At 37.0% G+C, this 23,774-nt stretch overlaps 1 protein-coding gene across 5 annotated transcripts in view; it reads right to left on the reverse strand.

Annotated features, from left to right (window-relative positions):
- The window catches only part of cadm2b (cell adhesion molecule 2b), a 238,240-nt gene that overhangs the window by 47,218 nt on the left and 167,248 nt on the right, over window positions 1-23,774 (reverse strand). For all 5 annotated transcript variants that reach the window (XM_058799124.1, XM_058799121.1, XM_058799122.1 and 2 more), the window contains exon 3: window positions 2,734-2,883. In XM_058799124.1, the coding sequence (XP_058655107.1) occupies window positions 2,734-2,883 (150 nt within the window). The remainder of the gene's footprint in view (window positions 1-2,733; window positions 2,884-23,774) is intronic.

The following is a 23,774-nucleotide window of genomic DNA, read 5'->3' on the forward strand; positions in this document are numbered from 1 at the left end:
ATTCTGAAAAGATGTACAGCATGGAGTATTTAAATTTCTTTTTTGCAATTAGACTTTGATGTGTAAATCTGTTCTGAAGTGCTCCTGTCCTCAGGGTCATGGGTTTGATTCCCAGGGAATGCATGAACTGATAAAATGTATACCTACAATGAAACACAAGTCATTTTTGTCTGCATAATGCATAAATGTAAATTAAATCATCACTTGGTGCTCAGTTAAGGTTAATGAATGCATAAGAATCCCTATGTGTGAATCATGGAGAGAGTTGTCTTTGCCTTGGAAGAATTACAGTAATTGGGTTCTTGTGATGTTTTGTACTGTAGATTCCTTAAAATATTTCTAAGAAAAGGAGGTGTAAAACAATGTCATGTTCATGTGATGGACTACATAGTGCGGACTGACAGACTCATAGCATATTGGTTATTAATGTAGACACAGTCAGCTTGGTCTTGGAGTGTAAATTCTGCCTTATGCATGATATTTCAAACCCATTTGACTTTCACAAAACAGACGTTTAGCAGAATGTTCACGCTAATGTTCATGTCTAATAAAAAGTGAAATATTGCAAGAATTTTCATTTGTAGGTGAACTATTCCTTATAAAGTTGAAAGAATAGCTTGGAGCTTCTCACAAATCCAATCTCAAAATCGTCAATTACAGTAAAATGAGAATTGACATATAATCTCAGATACAACGAGAAACCAAATGAAGAGAGAAAAACATTTCAAAGCACTGTGCTCTCAAAAATATGACAGCAGTTGTTTTTGCAAGAAAACTAGACCAAATACCTGCACATATAGAGAGATAATACATTATTTCAAGCCTGCACTCTCCCACACATGAACACACACGCAGTCGTAAATGTCAGTGATGGTACTGCTCTCCACTGCAGACTAATGAAGCGACTTATTTTCATCAGACAAACAAAAGCCCTGCCGTTACTAACATCAGATAACAAATGCAATCTACTTTCATCTCCTGGCTATGTTCTGAAAAGATTTCAAGTCAACATGAAACCAAAAATGACCCTCATTTGCTTCCTAAAAACACGCTAGTGGTCTTATTGTGAATGATTCATCTGCATATGTTATTTCCTAGAAAATTCCTGTCTTTGTCAATCAAAACATAACTCACTCCATCTCAGAAATGACTTTTTACGCCACCAAGAATCCTTATTTCTCCTCTAACCTATCTCACCTATCACCTCTATATGTGCAGAGATTTTTTTTAAATGTTTGCCATCCAGTCCATCCAATCCAAGCCTTCCCAGTCTAAATAATGTGATTAAGTTAAGGCTTGAAGAAGATAGAAGAAAACAAATCAGCCAGTGATGCAACAATAATTTAGTATGAATCAATCAATCAATCAATCAATCAATTATTTTTATCAATGAAAATTTGTTGCACTTAAATAAGATTAAACAGGAAGGCAGGCAGGCAGACAGACATACAGACAGATAGACAGATAGATAGATAGATAGATAGATAGATAGATAGATAGATAGATAGATAGATAGATAGATAGATAGATAGATAGATAGATAGATAGATAGATAGATAGATAGATAGATAGATAGATAGATAGATAGATAGAGATAGATAGATAGAACAATGGAATGATAGATAGATAGATAGATAGATAGATAGATAGATAGATAGATAGATAGATAGATAGATAGATAGATAGATAGATAGATAGATAGATAGACAGATAGATAGATAGATAGATAGATAGACAGACAGATAGATAGACAGACAGACAGATAGATAGATAGATAGATAGATAGATAGATAGATAGATAGATAGATAGATAGATAGATAGATAGATAGATAGATAGATAGATAGATAGATAGATAGATAGAACATCAGTCTAACAATAGCTTATGAGTATGTGCACATGTCAGACCGATGTTGCGTCTTCCTGCTTTTCAGAATCTTGCGCCATATTTTTAAGGTGCCATGTCAAGTTAAAAGTAGTTCAGCTTTGAAAAACGCCTCCTGGGAGCCCTGATTTGTGCTCCATTCTGCTGTGCTCCATCTAGCTGTCTTTGAACACAAGAACACGTCCTGTGTGAACAGCTTCTTCTCTCAGTAAATGTGCTTTACATGGTGCCTGTAGCTCAGGTGGGACTGTGCTTACTGCAGACTTAAAAAACACAAAACAACAACAAAATACCTTATCTTTCATTTCATATATAATTTATTTAAAATATAAATGATTTAAATTAACCAATTGTTTTATTAAAATCTTTAATAATTATACTTTAAAATATAACAATTAAACATAAAGATAAATACCAGGCCATCACTTTACAGTATGTTTGTGACCCACATGTATTTATGAAAAAACTGGAATAAACCACTTTAGTTTGCATAAGGAAGCCATAAAATCAGCTGTAAACAAACTGTTGTGCTTTGAGTACGTAGTGAAACACTTCATCCTTCACCACTGGGGAACCTTTAATGATGCTAAATTGCTTTTGTTATTGCAGTGCTGATGTGGATGCTATGAATCGAAGAATTGATTGGTTTGTTTGTGTGCCTGGCCCGTCTGAGAGAGAGAAAGAGAGCGACACACTTGAATGTTAAGTCTCATTAGTCTTGAGCCCAAACTCATCCTTACACAGCAGATTTCCATTTGACCCGACCCAGTAACCCACTCTGGTTCTGCTGCTGGCTCACCACACCAGCACACCAGCACATGATTTACAGCACATCCTGCCCACACTCACCTTTCTTGTCCCCGAAGAAGAGGGTCTGTTGTGCTGGATTTGACCACTGGAGGGAGGTGTTATCATTATAATCCACTCGGCAGGTCATGTTAGCCGTGCTGCCCTCGACCACCGTCACATTCTGGGTGATGGGGAACTGAGCCTGACTACCTGCAGAGAGACAGACAAGGAGAGAGAGAGACGGATTTATAAACAAACCACTGTTACACAGGAAAGAGGACAGAGGAGGACAGAAAGCACTCAGGTACTAGTGGGAAACCATCTCAATATAGTGACTCAGAATCACGCCGTAGGGTCATCATGGGGGTATATTATTATAAAATAGACATTTTCATTCCTAGATGATGATTGGTTAATACAGCATTCCAACAAGGCAGTGTTGAGAATGCTACTTTACTGTAGCTTGCTAAGGTAAATGCTAATCAATATTTAAAGTTGCTGTGCTTCAGTCAAGCCCTCACAAAAGTTAACCATGGTTTTACTACAAATAAAACAAAAAATAACCATAAATGAACCATGTTTTTTCTACATTAACCATGTAGTAAAGTTAACGGTATGTAATTTATTTAATGAAGTATGAATGACCCCCGCTGGCGTTATGTTGCATCATTCACCTTTAAAGTCCGCATGAAGGCCCTGTCCTAAATGGTACCTTGAACCCTCACGGTCTTCCTCTGAGTCCGCACTTTTGTGATGTAATGAACACTTTGACTGTCAGGTAGAAGTCTGCTGCGAAGCTCCCAGTGCGGGCCTGATAGAAGTGCGGATCAAGGGCACATAGCGGCCGCAAAGGGGGCGCTCACAAGCACCCTTCTGAATGTAAAAATGATGAATGGGACACCCTATGGTCTTGTGGACTTAACGAGTAAGTCTGTAAGACTGCAAGTGCACATGAAGTGTTCCAATTGGGACAGGGCTGAAATCAAAACATCAGTTTGACAGATTGGGCAGAATATGCTTAACCACGCCCCTCCAACCGTTAGCTTGCTGTGAGTGAGAGATGAGAGGAGGAGCGCAAAGCCCACTACTCAACATTCCGTTTCAGTTGGAAATACGTCACCATACTTAAATAAATTTGGCAGCAACTTCCGGTTCATGCGGACTTTAATTTTGAGACCACGCCCTTCCCCCTTCAAAGAAACTCTTCTCCTGCTGGAGATATGTTGATGTGTGTGTGCATCTGTGTGGAAGCCCAGTTTCCGTTGTGCGGAGAGAATATTACTATATTTATTAGTTTTCTGTTTCAGGTATGACTCTGTATGTCCATCAGTTAGTTTACACTGTAATGACACTTGCAATCTCGAATTGGTCTGTTTTAAACTAAAAGACTTTCAAATCACACAAGCCAATATTTTATTCACAATATAACATAGAGAACATAACAAATGTTTAAACTGAGAAATTTTACAATTTTATGCACAAAATGAGCTCATTTCAAATTTGATGCCTGCTACAGGTCTCAAAATAGTTGGGACGGGGGCATGTTTACCATGGTGTCGCATCTCCTCTTCTTTTCAAAACATTTGGAAGACGTCTGGGCATTGATGGTATCAGTTTCTGGAGTTTTGGTGTTGCAATTTGTTCCCATTCTTGCCTGATATAGGTTTCCAGCTGCTGAAGAGTTTGTGGTCATCTTTGACATATTTTTCGTTTAATGATGTGCCAAATGTTCTCTATAGGTGAAAAATCTGGACTGCAGGCAGGCCAATTCAGCACTCGAACTCTTCTACTACAAAGCCATGCTGTTGTAATAGCTGCAGTATGTGGTTTTGCATTGTCCTGCTGAAATACACGTCGTCTGGAGGGGAGCATATGTTGCTGTAAAACCTTTATATACCTATCAGAATTCATAGTGCCTTCCAAAACATGCAAGCTGCTCATACCGTATGCACTTATGCACCTCCATACCATCAGAGATGCTGGCTTTTGAACTTAACGCTGATAACACGCTGGAAGGTCTCCTCTCTTTAGCCCGGAGAACACGGCGTCTGTGATTTCCAACAAGAATGTCAAATTTGGACTCGTCTGACCATTGAACACTTTTCTACTTTGAAACAGTCCATTTTAAATGAGCCTTAGCCCAAAGGACACAACGGCGCTTCTGGTCCATGTTCACATATTGTGTTTACTGACAGTGGTTTCTTGAAGTATTCCTGGGCCCATTTAGTAATGTCAATGACATAATCATGACGATGAATGATGCCGTGTCGTCTGAGGGCCCAAAGACCACGGGGATCCAACAAAAGTCTTCGACCTTGTCCCTTACGCACAGAGATTTCTCCTGTTTCTCTGAATCTTTTGATGATGTTATGCACTGTAGATGATGAGATTTGCAAAGCCTTTGCAATTTGACGTTGAGGAACGTTGTTTTTAAAGTATTCCACAATCTTTGTACGCACTCTTTCACAGATTGTAGAGCCTCTGACCATCCTCTCTAAGACATCCCTTTTATAGCTAATCATGTTACAGACCTGATGTCAGTTAACTTAATTAGTTGCTAGATGTTCTCCCAGTTGAATCTTTTCAAAATTTCTTGGTTTTTCAGCCCTTTGTTGCCCTGTGCCAGCTTTTTTGAGACCTGTAGCAGGCATCAAATTTGAAATGAGCTCATTTAGTGGATAAAAGTGTAAAATTTCTCAGTTTGAACATTTGTTATGTTCTCTATGCTCTATTGTGAATAAAATATTGGCTCATGTGATTTGAAAGTCTTTTAGTTTTCATTGTATTCAAATTTAAAAAAAAGGTCCCAACATTTCCGGAATTCGGGTTGTACATATTTGACACCATTTTGCCAAAACATAAGGTAGCTACATTTTTCGGTAACACTTTATAATAATTGCACACTATGAATCATTAGTTAATCATTAGTAAATAGTCAATTCATCATTTATAAAGCATTGTTCCAACATTAATAGGCATTAGTAAGCAGTTTATATATACAGCTATAAATGTTTTGTTCTTGAGCATATCTATAATGTTTAATAATTGTATTTTCATACTTTATTAATGATCAGTTTATAATTTCTAAATTATTACGTTATTTACAAACCAGTTATTTAGGAGTTGTCAGTGGTTCATAAGATCATTTAGAAAGTGTAAGTAAATGATTAATAAACTATTTAAATGTACATTTATGAATCTTATTATTTAGACACATGATAATAGTTGCTCAGTGTGTTAATAAATGCTTTATTAACACATATTCCTGCTGTAATTCATGATTAAGTCAGGTAGTTATGAAACATTTAGTAGTTGCCAGCCATCTATTTTTGTGAGCTCATCTAAACTGAGGACTATTCATACCTCGTAAAGCATTTACAAAGGCTCATTTATCTTCCAAACAGACAAGTTAAACAAACACAACACAGAGGGATACAGAACACATAAATATTTTTTCATGATGCAAAAAGGAAACTGTACAACTGTACAACTAAAAAGAAAAATTAAAGTGTACAGTTGGACAGTTTCATTTTTTTTCATCTTGAAATAAATATTTCTGAGTTCTGTATCCCTCTGTGTTGTGTTTGTTTATTTTTTTTCTGTTAGGAAGATAACTGAGCCTTTAAATCTCCTTTGTAATAGATATGCTTATAAATCAAGAACAAGGCATTTATAGCTGTATTTATAAACTGCTTACTAATGACTATTAATGTTGGAACAATGCTTTATAAAGGATGAACTGACTATTTACTAATGCTTACCTAATGATTCATAGCGTGCAGTTATTATGAAGTGTTACCCATTTTTCTCATGGGATCAAGTTTGTCAAATGAACCAATTAACTAGCATGAATTTGATTTACCAATAGCACACATGAGAGAGAGGACAGCTCGAATGAACTGAATCATTGGAATGAAACAGTCTTTCCATTGTAACATATAAGAGAGCAACAGAGTCATTTAGATGAGCATATTTGATTATTGCCTAAATTGAGGTATTAAAAATAGCAATGTAGCATTTGGTCATGCTTCACTGCTAATCATTAGTAAAAGCATAGTGTTTGTGGAAAAGCTTTGCTACTTCAGCTACTGTCCACAATCCTACTGAAAAATACAGTTACACTTACGTTAGTATACTAAACATCATAGCAACAGCTCTAATAAAATGTTATTATATGGAAAAGAGCTGAACATTTAGTGCTTAGTGTATAACATATGGGTTTGGAACAACATGAGTAAATAATGACAGATTTTTCATTATTCGCTACCTATACTATTTTTCTTAGGTAGTACACGATGAAGCATAAGAAATAATAGCTCTGCTGCTTTTTGTGCCTACAGTGGTCTAACAATGTTCTTTTGCCATAACTGTAAGACCTTTTGTACTTTATTGCATAGTTAGGATTCAGGAAGAGCTAAATTGGTCCAGCTATTGTTATTGGTCTTACTAAATACTACATATAATAAGAACGTGTTAAACCTGTTAAACTCAAAATGATGGATTATTGCACACATTTAGCACAGCGTTTGGGTATAGAAAGTGAAACAATGGTGTAATTCTTTGCCTCTCTCTCTTTCTGTTCATTCTGACTTGGGATCAGCAGTAATTGGTAGCATGGCCTAATTAGAGCTAGTCATGTTCGGCAAGGGAGACACTGCAACTGCAGCTGGGTGGCAAATTGACACATAATCCAGACTATGGTGGGCCTTCGATCCGAGTTAGCGACTGTCTCGTGTCTCATCTGGGAAAGGGGGATGGAAAGTATGTGTGTGTGTGTGTGTGTGTGTGAGAGTGAGAGTGTGTGTAAGGGGCATAGGGGACATCCAAGCCAGGCTTAATCACCCGGCCTCAGTGGATTCTGCTCGGACTTATTCCGCATTTGTTTTCCTTGTCTTGCTGAAAAGTCGCCTAATTGCGTTCCGGCTGCATCTCAACTCGGTCTTCCTTTGTTTTTAAGAGATTTAACTTGAGAGAAAAATCTCTCTTTCATACCAGTGGTATTGTACGGCAATATTAAAAGTGAAGTGTGTACCTTTTCACATTTATTGTATAAAAATACAGTATAATCAGCAATATTGTGAAATATTATTATAATTTAAACAAACTGTTTTCTATTTGAATATATTTTAAATTGCAATTTATTTCTGTGGTCATAGCTACATTTTCAGCATCATTACTCCATTATCTGTACTGTTAAAAGCGCTATATAAATAAAGGTGACTTGACTTGACTCCAGTCTTCAGTGTCACATGATCCTTCAGAAATCATTCTAATATGCTGATTTGCTGCTCAACAAACATGTCTTATTATTATCAGCGTTGAAGGCAGTTGTGGTGTTTAATATTATTGCGGAAACTGTTAAGCTTTTTGTCAGGATTATTTGATGAATATAATGTTTTTATTTGAAATATACTTTTTTGAATCATTATTAATGTCCTTACTGTCACTTTTGATCAGTTTAATGCATCAATAAAAGTAAAATCTTACTGACCCCTTTTTAAAATATTTTCTTAGAAATTAGCATGTTAAAACAATAAACATGCAATATTATATATATAAAAAAAAATACATTATATTGGTAGCACTTTACAATAAGGTTCATTAGTTAACAACATTAGTAAACATGAACTAAGAATGAACAATACTTCTACAACATTTATTAATCTTAGTTAATGTTAATTTCAGCATTTATCAATGCATTATTAAAATCATAGGTTGTGTTTGTTAACATTAGTTAATGCACTGTTAACTAACATGAATAAACAATGAACAACTGTATTTTCATTAACTAACATTAACAACGATTAATAAATAGTGTATTAAATGCATTGTTCATTGTTTGTTCATGTTAGTTAATACACTAACTAATGTTAACAAATGACACCTTATTGTAAAGTGTTACCATTATATTAAATACATTCTGAATATTTTTAGATAGAATACTCAGTTCTTATTATCATCAATGTTAAAAACTATATTAAATAAATATAAATATTTTTAGACAGAAGACCCTGTTCTATTTACAACTAAATGGCAGGAACTGTAAAGTGGCTCGTAAATCAGCATGTTAGCATGCATGAAATTATTCACAAGCTAATACTCCATCTCGTGGCAGTAGGGGATCACGGTGTGGGCTTCCCAAAAGTGCCAGGCACTGCTGCGTTCTCCTGAAGGTGACATTGGGATCTGTCTCATTCAAGGCCCACATGCTATGGAAGTGTTGTACCGACCGCGGCGTCGACTGCCTCCTTCATTATTCCAGAACAACATGAGCACATGAGGTGTGAGGTGTGCTTGAAGCTGACATGGAGTGTGAATGTTAAATAGTGATGCTGGCTGACAAATCAAGTGATTAGACTAAAAGGAAGAAGAAACAAATCAAGAGGAAAGTCAGAACAGACACCGGGTTTATGGTGTTTTACTTACATTACCAGCAGAGGAGTACTTTAAAGGAGAAGTGTGTGTGTGTGTTTTTTTTATCAACATGAAAATAGTTTCTCTTATATAAACTTAATAGACAGACACCTATAAGTGAGCCGTTTGTAGGTTAATTTTCCCAAAAAGTGTATCAAAACATTCCATCCCAACCAACCAACCAACCAACCAGACACAGCAACGGTGACTCAACCAATGGCGCAAATTTGGGTGGGGCTAATTGTTTTTCCATCCAATGGCAGCAGGGGGAATGTTAAGAAAAAACAATATAAAAACATTAAATTTTTGCAATTCCACAGGTGCCATTTTTACGGTTGTGGTGTGAAATTTCAATGTGAATCCCAACCCGATCTCACAGCAAATCGTACACTTTACAAGGTGGCTAATTTGTACAAATTCACACAATTTGTGAAAAATTTTATGTATTTTATGAGGTGGCTAATTCGTAGGAATTCGTATGAAGGACCACGCCTAACCCCGCCCCTAAACCTACTCCTCACAGAAATCGTACAAGTGAGGTCATATATATTTGTACGAATTAGCCACCTCGTAAAATACATACAAATTGGTTGTGAGATAGCGTTGGGAATCCATACGATTTGGAATTTCGTGTGATGGCAAAAGATTTCCCCATGCAGATTTCGCAACAGGTTCACATCGGTTACGCGGATTCTCTACACTTAACCAACAGAGACTTCTGAGTGAGTTGTGCTTTATACATCGCTACAGACTGTGACTTTTCTTGTCTGTGAAATTTCACGTTAATTTTGCTGATGTGACTAAAACTTTAGTGAGATTAGGTGCATAAACATTTCACCTTATTGCTTGAATTTCTTATTCACAATTACGAAAGCCATCATTTCAATGCTTTCAAAAGTAGAGATCTTTTGGAAAGAGAAGAAAGTTCAAATAAGCACTTTAACCCGATATAACACCATGTCCTTTATCCTAGTCCAAATCTTTTGTAATTACACTTCAAAACAGCCTTTTCCTAAATCCCATAGTTCATGATTTACACAAAAAGTGTTATCTTTTGAGACAGTCTGCTGATGCAATACACTTACCCTAACTGAACTACATTCCACACAGAAACTGAGTTTTATCAAACTATATAATAGTTGAAAACAAACTTTAAAAGTACTTATAAAAGTCCATAAATCTCAAGTGTTAATATTCATGTAGCTCAAACTATAGTGTATGGCGCTAACCATTTTTGATTCCCAGAAAATGCCTTGATTGCAATGTATGTCGCTTTTGGATAAAAATGCATGCCAAATGCGTGAATGTAAATGTCCTTCCATTTTAGTCAAATGCCATCCAAACAAATAACTACAATTATCATTAAAAAAATTTAAAAAAAAGTCTATGCTTTCAGAAAAATATCTAAATACTTGCTGTATTTTTCACTATTACCTTGTTGCCTTCAATTTCAGATCTCCTTAAACTGTTTTTATTGTTGTTCTTATGCCATGAAAATAAAGAAAGCCGTTTGTGTATGGGCTGTTAAACACTTGTCCCTGTGAGAGCAGACACTGCTGTGTTGGTACAGGTGGATGATGGGTCAGCAGCTTACGTTTCACTTTTTTAGTCCAAACCACTTAAAACAGATCCCAGATCAGCTATTTGCTCCACTTGGCCCTTTATTACAACAGGGCAAAGCTTCAGCATCAGTTAAATACTGCCTAAAGGGCCTTTTGTGTAGTTGTGGCCTGTAAATGCAGTAAGCTGACCTGAAATCAAATGAGAAAAAATGCACCATTATATAAAAGCTGTTAAGCAACTAAAATCAGTCATTTATCAACTAAGTTAGGCCCTAATCTTGATTCTGCTGATAATAGATACACAATTTAATGCTATTAAAAGATTTACAAAACGTTTGGATGTTGCAAACGACTGGGTTCAAACAACAATTCATTGATTCATTGTAATCTCTACACAGAAACTGATTTGTCCTTTTTTCCTGGAGTGTTTGTCTAGTCCCTTGTGAAAAAAGAAGTGCGTTTAATTGTATTGAATATACACTTGTAGTGTATCTTAAATGTAGACTTAAAAAGGTACTATTAATGAAATAAAAAACATATTATTGCAACTAACATGTAATTAAGTGTCCTAAAAGAGAACATTAAGTATATTTTTGATTGTTTCTGCAATAAGTACTATTTCTATAAGTATGCTACTTCTTTTTCAGAAGGAGCTGCATTTACTGTCAGTTATCTGATCAGTTAAATCTTCTCACCATGACTGATATCCACATTGTTTTTGTGCCAAATATATATATTGCTTAAATGTAGTAAGCTACTTTTTTGTTAGCTGTTCTAACAGACTAGATCGACTGCTTGTAGCAACAGTTTTTCCCAACACTTTTCTTATTAAATCAACTTAAAGACTCAAATTTCTCAGTAGGGAATTAAAGTGCTGACATATCTCATAAACACTTGTGCTTACTGTAGGTTTAGCAGGAAGCAGCAATGAATGAATGAATGAATGAACCACACATCCAGAAAAGCTTTTTTCTGTTTCAGCTGAGTGCACCACATAATGGAAATCACTCGTTGATGAATGACCAGAAAGCAGCCAAGCAAGCCACTGTAGAATACATTGTATGCTTTGGGCACCATCAAAAAAGCTAACAAATAACCACATAGCAGCCAGAGGAACAACCATCTCAATTCATTACACAGCGATAACACATCCCTCCCCCCCACTACCCCCCTCTATCTGGACTAATGTGTCTGTCTTAGTCTTCAGCATTAAAGCCAGCAGTAGCATTTGTAGAAATGTTGCACAACAGGATTCAACGACAGCTCAGGGCGAATCTCTCTGCACCAGCTGCTTTGTGATTCTCAGTAACCCAGAGGAAAACTGTATGGCTCAGAGGTTGCATTTTCATAGCTCATGAGATGTCTCAGTCATGTCTTATTATGTTGGATTGACAAAGTAAACTATACAAAACTTGGGTTAAAGGAATAGTGCACCTAAAAATTAACATTTGCTGAACATTTACTCACACTCAGGTCTTGCAAGAGGAAGCGTTATATGGATTATGGAGTCCAAATTTCGGCCAGAAGCAACAGTTTATAAACTATAAATAGTTAAAATGACTTAATGATAGATCTGCTTCATGCAAATCCTCAGATTTTACTTATACTTAAGATGTTACTTATATTAAGTAATGTGGATTACTTTTTGTGATGTTTTTATCAGCTGTTTGAACTCTCATTCTGATGGCACCCATTCACTGCAGAGGATCCATTGGTGAACAAGTGATGTAAAACAAAATTTCTCCAAATCTGTTTTAAAGAAGAAACAAACTAACAAGGGTGAGTACATTTTTAGCCAATTTAAAAACTTTTTTTTTTTCAAAATCTTCAACCCAAGACCAAATTTCTTACATTTATATTGCCATACCATAGTGTTTCTCGATGCTTTTGACCCCAAGACCCAAGCATTCAAGAGAATATTAAAATAAATAAGTGCTGTCAAACGATTAATCGCGATTAATCACATCCAAAATAAACGTTTTTGTTTACATATGTGTGTGTACTGTGTATATTTATTATGTATATATAAATACACATACATGCATGTATATATATTTAAGAAAATATGTTGCATTTATTTATTAAATATATTTACAGTGAGGAAAATAAGTATTTGAACACCCTGCTATTTTGCAAGTTCTCCCACTTAGAAATCATGGAGGGTCTGAAATTGTCATCGTAGGTGCATGTCCACTGTGAGAGACATAATCTAAAAAAAAATCCAGAAATCACAATGTATGATTTTTAACTATTTATTTGTATGATACAGCTGCAAATAAGTATTTGAACACCTGAGAAAATCAATGTTAATATTTGGTACAGTAGCCTTTGTTTGCAATTACAGAGGTCAAACGTTTCCTGTAGTTTTTCACCAGGTTTGCACACACTGCAGGAGGGATTTTGGCCTCCTCCACACAGATCTTCTCTAGATCAGTCAGGTTTCTGGCCTGTCGCTGAGAAACACGGAGTTTGAGCTCCCTCAAAGATTCTCTATTGGGTTTAGGTCTGGAGACTGGCTAGGCCACGCCAGAACCTTGATATGCTTCTTACAGAGCCACTCCTTGGTTATCCTGGCTGTGTGCTTGGTCATTGTCATGTTGGAAGACCCAGCCTCGACCCATCTTCAATGCTCTAACTGAGGGAAGGAGGTTGTTCCCCAAAATCTCGCAATACATGGCCCCGGTCATCCTCTCCTTAATACAGTGCAGTCGCCCTGTCCCATGTGCAGAAAAACACCCCCAAAGCATGATGCTACCACCCCATGCTTCACAGTAGGGATGGTGTTCTTGGGATGGTACTCATCATTCTTCTTCCTCCAAACACGTTTAGTGGAATTATGACCAAAAGTTATATTTTGGTCTCATCTGACCACATGACTTTCTCCCATGACTCCTCTGGATCATCCAAATGGTCATTGGCAAACTTAAGTCGGGCCTGGACATGTGCTGGTTTAAGCAGGGGAACCTTCCGTGCCATGCATGATTTCAAACCATGGCGTCTTAGTGTATTACCAACAGTAACCTTGGAAGCGGTGGTCCCAGCTCTTTTCAGGTCATTGACCAGCTCCTCCCGTGTAGTTCTGGGCTGATTTCTCACCTTTCTTAGGATCATTGAGACCCCACGAGGTGAGATCTTGCATGGAGCCCCAGTCCGAGGGAGATTGACAGTCATGTTTAGCTTCTTCCATTTTCTAATGATTGCTCCAACAGTGGACCTTTTTCACCAAGCTGCTTGGCAATTTCCCGTAGCCCTTTCCAGCCTTGTGGAGGTGTACAATTTTGTCTCTAGTGTCTTTGGACAGCTCTTTGGTCTTAGCCATGTTAGTAGTTGGATTCTTACTGATTGTATGGGGTGGACAGGTGTCTTTATGCAGCTAACGACCTCAAACAGGTGCATCTAATTTAGGATAATAAATGGAGTGGAGGTGGACATTTTAAAGGCAGACTAACAGGTCTTTGAGGGTCAGAATTCTAGCTGATAGACAGGTGTTCAAATACTTATTTGCAGCTGTATCATACAAATAAATAGTTAAAAATCATACATTGTGATTTCTGGATTTTTTTTTAGATTATGTCTCTCACAGTGGACATGCACCTACGATGACAATTTCAGACCCCTCCATGATTTCTAAGTGGGAGAACTTGCAAAATAGCAGGGTGTTCAAATACTTATTTTCCTCACTGTATATATGATATAATTTATATAAATATATACATGTAAATACATGTAAATATTTTCAAAATATATGCTGTAAGTGTGTGTCTTTATATACACATAATAAATATACACAGTACACACACATATATTATGTAAACAAAAACATTAATTTTGGATGCGATTAATCGCGATTAATCGTTTGAGAGCACAAAAATAAATACAACAAATTTTAAGGATTTTAAATCCTCTTCGCACAATCCTCCACATGGAAGTTTCCTAATGTCCCAGTTGAAAACCACTGGAACTTTCAACCCCATGTTCACCAAGTCCTTCAGCTTGTTCTCATGTCTTATACATCTTCTTATCTAACCAGTTGAACTCAAAATAACTTGTGCTCAGCTACAGGTTGACAAAATAATCTTTTAGCAGACATTTTTTATAATTTACGGCCTTTCTCTGCTGCAAAAATGGACCACAAATACAGATGACTCGTCTCTTGAATCTCAAAGACGCTCTATAAATGCTTAATGCTTCATAACCTTCAAACTTCAAGGCTTTGTAAAACTTTCAAACTTCTCAGACGTTTCAGACTAGGCTTTGCCAAACCAACTTTTAAAGTATGTCTTGAAAAACTTTCCAAAATCTTTCAACTCGGTCTCTTAGGAGACATAGACACAAATGAGACCTACAATATTATACACATACAGTAGAAATATGATGTTAAATTATATACATTTAAATTGATTATTAATATAAAGTGTTTTTGTTACATTTTACAAAAAATTGTATGGACTGCATAGCTCATTTGGTTTTGGAAGAATTAGATGAGAAATGTTTAAATTTGTACTTTAAAGGATGTGTGTCAGTTGTTTGTAAAATAATTATTTACATGAATTTAGAGAGAAATTCATTCTGTTTGTGTTTCATGACTGAGGTCAAGTGCAAAACAATTGAAAAATTAAAATGATCCTCCTATTGGGAACTGTTAAAGATTAGAATTGACTTGAAATATTTATGGCAACAGAAAGCAGTGGTATTGTCTCCAGACTAGTAAGACCTTTAATATTACTGTACAATATATAGGGTCACAGCAGGGGTCTAAGGCAGATCCATCAAGGTATTTCTAGCACATATTTCTCCCAGATCAAAAGACAACCACTGAAAAAAACAAGTCGGCCGACCAGCTGTTATTTTTATTTATTTAATTTTCCTGCATGCACTTATGATTAGTGCCTCTGGAATGAAAAGCATGCTTATCTGATCAATTCTCTTTTCACAGTGAGTCTGTGGCTTTAAGCTGGCAGAAGATTAAATGAGAACTAATGCGAGAGGTAATATAATTTTGAATGCTATGTGATTGGTATGTCTGTCAACCTTTGCTGGGCACGGGAAAATTAAAATTCATTACTTGTGAAAGAGCCCCCATGCTGAGGTAATGAGAGTGAGGATGAATTAGCTTTCATGCAAGGCTTCATTTCAGTATTAATACACGTGCGCCTGCACACACACATGCAAAACATGATCAAATGGTCTAAATGCACCAAAAACATCCCAAATTATTGGTTGAGAAGTTGCAACGTGATGAAATTACATAAAATCTCGTCTTGCAATTGCTACACTTTCTACATCATAAATATTGCAATATTGCATGCACATGTTTTTGACAGAAACTTTCTAGTTCTTTTCATACCTGGCCTTATTTTTCACTTAAAAATTATGTTAGGTGAACCAGAAATGGGATTTTTGAGAATATGAGAATCAAGTAGGTCTGCGTTTCATGTCCAAACCACGGCTGTCACGATACCAGTTTTGGTGAATGATGTAAAGATTCTCAATTTGGATCCTGCAGCCGGGAGTGCAAAAAGAGTATGCAACATATGCAGCACATAAGGATGATACACAAAAAAGTGTAAAAAAATAAATAAATGCATAGAAATTTAACAAAAGTACAATTTTAACCTGTGCTGTGCTGAAAATCCTTTACCTAATTTGGTGTTCTTTGTCTTTTAAAAACTGTGTGTAAAACTCTCATTATGCTATATTATCACCGAATCTTAGATTCAATCTTTTTGCAAACTTGTTTTCTTTAAATTAGCACAGGTTTTGTATTTCTTTTTAGGACTGATTGATTATAGGTCTTATGCACCTCAGGTTTTGAGTGAAAAATGCATTGATTGTGGATAATTTTGGCACTGTTCTCCCAAAATGAGGTGCATAAACTCAGATCAGTGAGGCCTATGATCAGTCACCTCCAAGAAAAAAAGAAGAAAGGAAAAAAAAAACTGTTTTAATCGAAAGAAAACAAGTTTAGGTTGAATTCAATATTTGGCAATACTATAGCATAACAATTATACGTTTTTTTTGTTTTGTTGTTTTTTTACACGCACAAGTGTAACAAGGTGGGAGAAAAATATAAAAAAGTACAAAAGCATTTTTTGTTCATTCTTCTTCTTATTAATATATATTTTTAAATAGCTTCATATGCATTTTTATCTTGACTCAATGCCTGTCGCTCATTAACACAGTAGAGACTCAATTTAATGATGTTGATGAAATTCGTTCTGCAGAAAACACTACAGAAATTAGTGAAAATGTGTGTTGTTCTCGGTCAGCTGTAATAACAGATGTAATAAGCATGAAATATTTAATAACTAAAAATAAAGTGGAGTATGTTGAGAAATATGCATGATGAAGGTTGGCACGCTCTAATGACAGAGAAAAAAATAAATAAAAATAACAAAAAAGTATATATTTACTTGTTTAAGGAGAAAAGGGGAATTTTCTCTTTTATTTATTTATTTGTTTTTTTTTTAAATTGTGTTTTAGGTTATTTTTAGGCTTTATACGATGTAAATATGAGCGTAAAAAACAGTCATTTCTGTTTCCGCCCTTTTGCGTTTTATCTGTTGCACTCTTGGGTATCATACAATTTTTGTATATATTTTGTATCAATTTGGTACTGAAATAACGATACTTTTGACATTCAGAGTCTGAATGTCCACTGAGGAAGAAAAAGAGAACATAGTAACTACAGGGACATAAACGACCAAGTTGACAACCTAATTTTTAATCACTGAACATACAGCAACATCACATACTTTAATTAATTGGCTGACCATGAAAGTAACCATGGCCTATTTGCTAAGATGTTTGGGGAGTAAGTCTTATAGTGTGGGCTGAAGATGAATATATTTAATTAGGACTGGAGGCCCTTTTGTTGTGGCGGTCTACAATGGGATCGAAGGGTCTAGTCATATCCCTGGAGAGGAAGAGCTGGTGTAATTTTTCAGGCCACCCTTTCACATACAACGGCAAATTCTTAGTTAAATTGGAAAGCACATGCAGAGCGAACGCTGAGCTGGCGGTTTCTCTGGGGACGCTCCGGTTTTGAGTCTCCAGCTTTTCTAGAGGAAGACAGATGCATTAGGGGCTCATTAAAACCTCGCTGTGTCTTTTGCTTCCTACAAAGCAGCCTCGTGTTCATTAACAACTCAGGAAGAGGTCTGAACAATGCAGAACGACACTTATCCTGACTTCAATGGAGCTTAAAAGCTGATAGATAGAGAGGAGCTAGAAGTTCTTCGGATATGATGTGGTGACCCAACATAGTACCTCAATTATTTATAGTCACCAAAATATCCATAAATTTTAGACACATATTTTATATGATGATGGCACTCCATATTCCACAGTTTGAGGACCACTATAACATTCAACAATATCAAGGCTATTTATATCTAAGTACATTATGTGCCATGGGATATTCATGTGTGTCTTACATAAATATAATGTATTCTTGGTATGAACTCGCATGAAGGCACTTCAAAGCGATGGATACTAGAACACAATTAGGAAAAACACTCTTCACATACAATCTTATGGTGTTCTTCTGTTTGTCGTCTTTCTCATTATGATAGCCTTTTGAAATTCAATTTAGAAAATCCATAGGTAATTATCATAAGAGCGGAGACTGGATTACTGTCACCTATGATTACTGTAGAGTGAATCAATCCCTGTTACTGATTTGTCAAAAATAGGTCTGATTCTTTGCAGGTTTAGAAACAGGATCCACATGTTCAAAATGATAAAGCAATCATGTTTTCTCTGCTCCGACATATATTGTGTCACTTGTGTTGCTTCGTCATAATAATATAGGATAGACAGGATGTGGATGTGCACAATTTTCCATGTTATTGAAAAACTGCAGCTCCTAAAGCAAGCCACAAAAGCATTGTGATTATACCTGTGTGAAATAGATAGCTGGTTTACTAAAAATCAACAGCTGCACATTTAAAGGGAAAGTGTGCAATTTCACCAAAATAAATTGCTGAACGCTCAAAGTTGGTTGATTTTTTGGATGCTTTGTCCATATTCATTGTGAGTATGAATATCCATACATCAGTATGAATAGCCATTGAATGGAAATACTATTAAAAATTAATGGAATGACATGAGGGCAGAATTTCAATTGTGGGTGTACTGTTCCTTTAAAGGGGAATTAAGTTTTTAAATGTTAACGTATTGTTACACAGCGACTGTGCTACCACATTATCAGATGGCATTCATTAATATCTAGCAGCATCTAACTTGTGCCCTGGGAAAGAGCCATTAAAATGTTTCCATTGTCGCCATTTTGAGTGCTATATTGCTCTTTCTATTCACAGCTAAGCGTGGCAGGGAGAAGGTGAGTTAGTGTTGACTGCATCAGGAGCTAGCTGCTAAAGAATAACCAGCAAATGCTCAGAATTCTGTTTGCTCATGCACTAATAGCCTGAAACTGGCTGGGTGGATAAATCCTGCTGCAATTACTGCTGAGCAACAATAGAAGTGTGACGTAGCCCATCTGCAAACGCACATACACATACACATACACATACACATATACACCCCTTTTAATGGTAAGGCCATGTACTATCCTTCCCACTAAATTATCGCCATGGGGTGTGAGGGAACAGACAGGAGAACAGAGAATGGATTTCCCCTTTCTAGGTTTAAAAGCCTTAAAGTGCTTTTCTCCTCCCTTAAAGAGACAGAGTGACACACCAAAATACATCTAGAGCAGAGAATAGCTCGGAACGCTAATGGAAAAGCTTAAAACACTTCAGCAGTGTGATATTGCAGAGACAGTCAGGCACTATTGGGGTTAAAACTACAGCTCTTTTACCTGGATCATTTGAAATATGCAAGAAAACCAAATTTCTGACATCAAAAACGGCAGCGTGATCTTATTGAAGTCAACATGAAACCAAAATGGCCCTATTTACTTTCTTAAAACACATTCCTGCTCTTATTGAGCAGGATTCATCAGTGCATGCTACTTGACATAAGAAAGGTCTTTGAAATCTGTAAACAACATATTTACTTGCTTGATTTCTAAAATAACTTCTTTCGTCGGTTTACATCACCTAGAATAATGGTGTATAATCCTTCTCCTAAAGCCCGAGACACACTGCATGATTTTCGGCTGTCCCAGACGAAAGACTGGCATCGTGAAACAATCGTGACAATTTCTGATTCGCCCCGATTGTTTCACGATGCCAATCTTCCTCTGGGACAGCCGAAAATTGTACAGTGTGTCTCGGGCTTAAAGCAGGGGTGTCCAGGCCTGCTTCTATAGGCCCACTAGACAAGTGGTTCCCAACCTTTTTTTCATGGACCCCACCCCCAGGTACACATATGGTAATCTGAATGCACTCTCCAGAATCTTGGCGGAAGTAGTAAGTCATCTGGGTACTTTTCGCCTACAGTTTTTGAGTACTACAATTCTTACAATTTTGCCGTACTGTTTTTCGCATATTATATAGCAGGGAAGTAGGTATGTTAGGACTCAGCGTAATAGTTTTGAATAATCCTGAAGCCCACTGCACTAGACAATCAAGGGCTTCAAGATTATTAAAAACTATCACGCTGAGTCCTAACATACCTACTTCCCTGCTATATAATATGCGAAAAACAGTACGGCAAAATTGTAAGAATTGTCGTACTCAAAAACTGTAGGCGAAAAGTACCCAGATGACTTACTACTTCCGCCAAGATTCTGGAGAGTGCATTCAATGGACACTTTACTATCCCATGAGGCCACAGGAGAGAAGTTGTGACTAGTAAAAAAATTATGCAACTGACGTCAAGTCTGTATTTCATTCATACTCCACATGTTATATAACATACTTGTTTAACGATCGCAAAGTAAGTTCTTCACCAAATGTAGCACCTACTCAGACAGTATGTGATTTTGGACGGAATTGCATTAGAAATTGCATACTTCCCTACTATATGCAAAAAACAATATGTGAGGCATGTAGTATGTAAGAATTCGTTAACACTTTAGAATAGGGAACACATTCACTATTAACTAAGGGTTTTCCCTCAATAAAGTCCTAATTTGTCGCTTATTAATAGTTAGTAAGTTAGTTGTTAAGTTTAGATATTGGGTCGGGTTAAGAGGTCTAGAACATGGTCATGCAGAATAAGGCATTTATATGTGCTTTATAAGTACTGATACACAGCCAATATGCTTTTAGTATGCATGCTAATAAGCAACTAGTTAATATTGAGAAGTGAACCTTATAATAAAGTGTTACCCCGAATTTACAGTATTCGAAAAATAGTAGGTGAAAAGTAACCAGATGACCTACTTTTTCTGACCGGATTCTGAAGTGTGCATTTGATGGACACTTTACTATCCCATGAGGCCATGGGAGAGGATTTATGAATGGCAGTGAAGCAACTGACATAGGTAGGTCATGTGACAGTAACAACACGGCGGATGTAGTATGTCCAAATTTCATTCATACTACCCATATTTATACTATACAGAATGTACCTTTTCGCAAAGTGAATTTGAAATTAAATGTAGTATCTACTCAGAACTCGATTTCGGACACACCACAGACAAATGAACTGGGACAAGTTGAAGCTAAACTTGACAGGACGTTGGTTATCCAGCACCTGCAGAGTTTAGCTCCAACCCTAATTAAACACACCTGAACCAGCTAATCAAGGTCTTCAGGTTTACCAGAAACTTGAGAAACTCTGCAGGAAGGAGACTCTCCAGGAGCAGGACTGAGCACCCCAACCTAAGTTGAATGCATTGATATGGGCACAAAAATGTTAACCAATAGCCATATAGCTATTTAGTCAATATATAGGCTATTTTGTAGGTACTATAACAAAGTCTTTAAAAAACCTTGCCACATGTTAATGCAGTAATTTAGTGCTTGTTAATGTGAAAAGATTATGGCAATATTAATAAATAACAATACGTTTGAAGAACCATTGCTAGTAGATGTTCCTTGGTCAACATAACCATCGATAGCCATCGCATCACTCTGTAATTGCATATAGTTGAATTCGCATCACCAACAGTCTCAATCTCCCATGTCAGCTCAAATTGCCAAATCTCACCCAAAATGAATGACTTCTGGTCGCCTTGTCGCAGCAAATCAGTGTGAATCCTGCTCTACACCAGAACAGTCATCCAGGTGCTTCTTTTACCACTGCCTTGCTGACAACAATCTCTGTATGCCACTCTGACATATCAAACTGGATGTCCACCCACAACCCTGAGCTCCTCTACCTCCAAGCTAAGACTTCCCTGATGAGTTCCCTCATCCAACCTCTCACAGTCTCAAATCTCAGCTGAAGGTCAAGGCGCTGTTTGCTGTCATCCTAGATCACTAGCTGTCCTTTGTAGACTAAGACAACTGCCTGGGCTTCGTGCCATTCCATTTCAAGGAAAATAATGCCTTTCCTCGACTCCCTCTAATTTCAGCTCCTCATTTAGGCCAGAGTCATTTCATTGCTAGACTATCACAAGTCAATCTTTGCCTATCAGCAAATCGTGCATGTTGCAACTTCGCTCAGATCTCTACAGGTAATTCAGGTAATCCTGACTCACCTTAAAAATGAAACCTGAGTGCCTGAGAGTTCTAGAATCATCTTTAGAGACTCATCTGTGGGAACGCTGTAGTATTATTCTGCCTTTGCATTGCTTTAGCACCAACTTGATAAAAAGTTAAATGTAACTGCAATAGCTTTTTGTTGCATATATTGGATTAGAATATGTGACCCTGGACTAGAGGTCTGCATTCCCGCGGCTGTCCCGTGGGAACCGCAGGACCCGACCAGATTTCTTGCGACGCAGGATTAAATTCCTGAATGAATTCAGGAGGTTGCGGTCGGTAACTCTGGTTCAATTTGAATGGGAGCGGGCGATCTAACAATTCCCGTTCCCGACGTATTTTCAGAACAGCATATCTGCGCTTTATTCAAGCACTGGTACAGCCTGCACTCGACTGTTATGCACGCGCTGCACCGTGCACGCATGAACCAGTGCTTCGTTTTATTTGCGAGGTCTGTGTGCAGCATGTGCATAACGATGCGCAGAGCAGGCTAGCCTACCAGTGGTAAATATACGGCCCGCAGACAGAACAGGCAGGTTGTTGATGAGTGACAGCGTAGAATAAAGATGGAGCAAAGTGTGGACGCGCTGTCCTTGAAGAAAGCTCTACTCGGTTTTGTTTATATTTTGCTTAGCCTATAATTTTAAATGACAGATGTCGAATATTATTTATTTTTCTCGGGAAGAAAATTTTTCAGAGGTCTGGGCCTCAATTTGTCTAGACATAGTCTGGTATTGACATCAACTCTAATTTGCTAGGAACTTCATGTAAATGTTTTAGATTTTAAAATATTATGAATGCTACAAAGTTCTTGTAATGCTACAAAGACTTAATTGCCTTGTTTTAATGCCCAATTCACAAAAAATCAGGTACCATCACAAGCGGTACCACAAAATTAAAGCTTTTGCAATTTTAAGTGCTAGGCTGTGGATGATACAGCAGACTACCTCAGTCTGGAAAACTTTACCAAATATGTATAGCGATCTAGACACCTGAATCGGTCCTTTAAAAAGTGCATTTGACTCGCACAGTTGGATATATGCACTTCTCCATCACTGGATGAATAACTGCTGCCATGATCAATAGAAAATATATGCAAACTCTCTTTTAAATGAAATTCCATTTTGCCGCCTACTTTCTGTGGGTGGTAATAGAACAACGTTAATTGCTTTAGGCAAACAGCACTGAGTTTTGTGAATAAGGTGCCTTCAATAATACGCATAGTTCACAGGCCTTTATTGAAAGGAGGCGTGTTTGAACTGAAGGAAATTACAATAACTTAATTTAAATACGCTGCAGCATTATTATGGTGAATTTAGCACCTGGTTAATCTGGATTGTGGGTGGTTCGTGAATAAGACGCAGGATTTTTAACGTAAATATCACATGGAAAAGTGGCAGTCTGTTTAGAGAATTTAACCCTGTGCCAAAAGACAAAACGCTTCCACCCGAGCTGTACAATGCATCAGCAGTGGTGACCATAACCTGTGCAAAATCCAACAACTATATCTTTCTCCTAACTGTGTAGCACAAGTTTGCTGTAATCCCAGCAAGCATGTAGACCGGAT

The sequence above is a fragment of the Onychostoma macrolepis genome, chromosome 15, assembly GCF_012432095.1.
Source record: "Onychostoma macrolepis isolate SWU-2019 chromosome 15, ASM1243209v1, whole genome shotgun sequence".
NCBI lineage: Eukaryota > Metazoa > Chordata > Actinopteri > Cypriniformes > Cyprinidae > Onychostoma > Onychostoma macrolepis.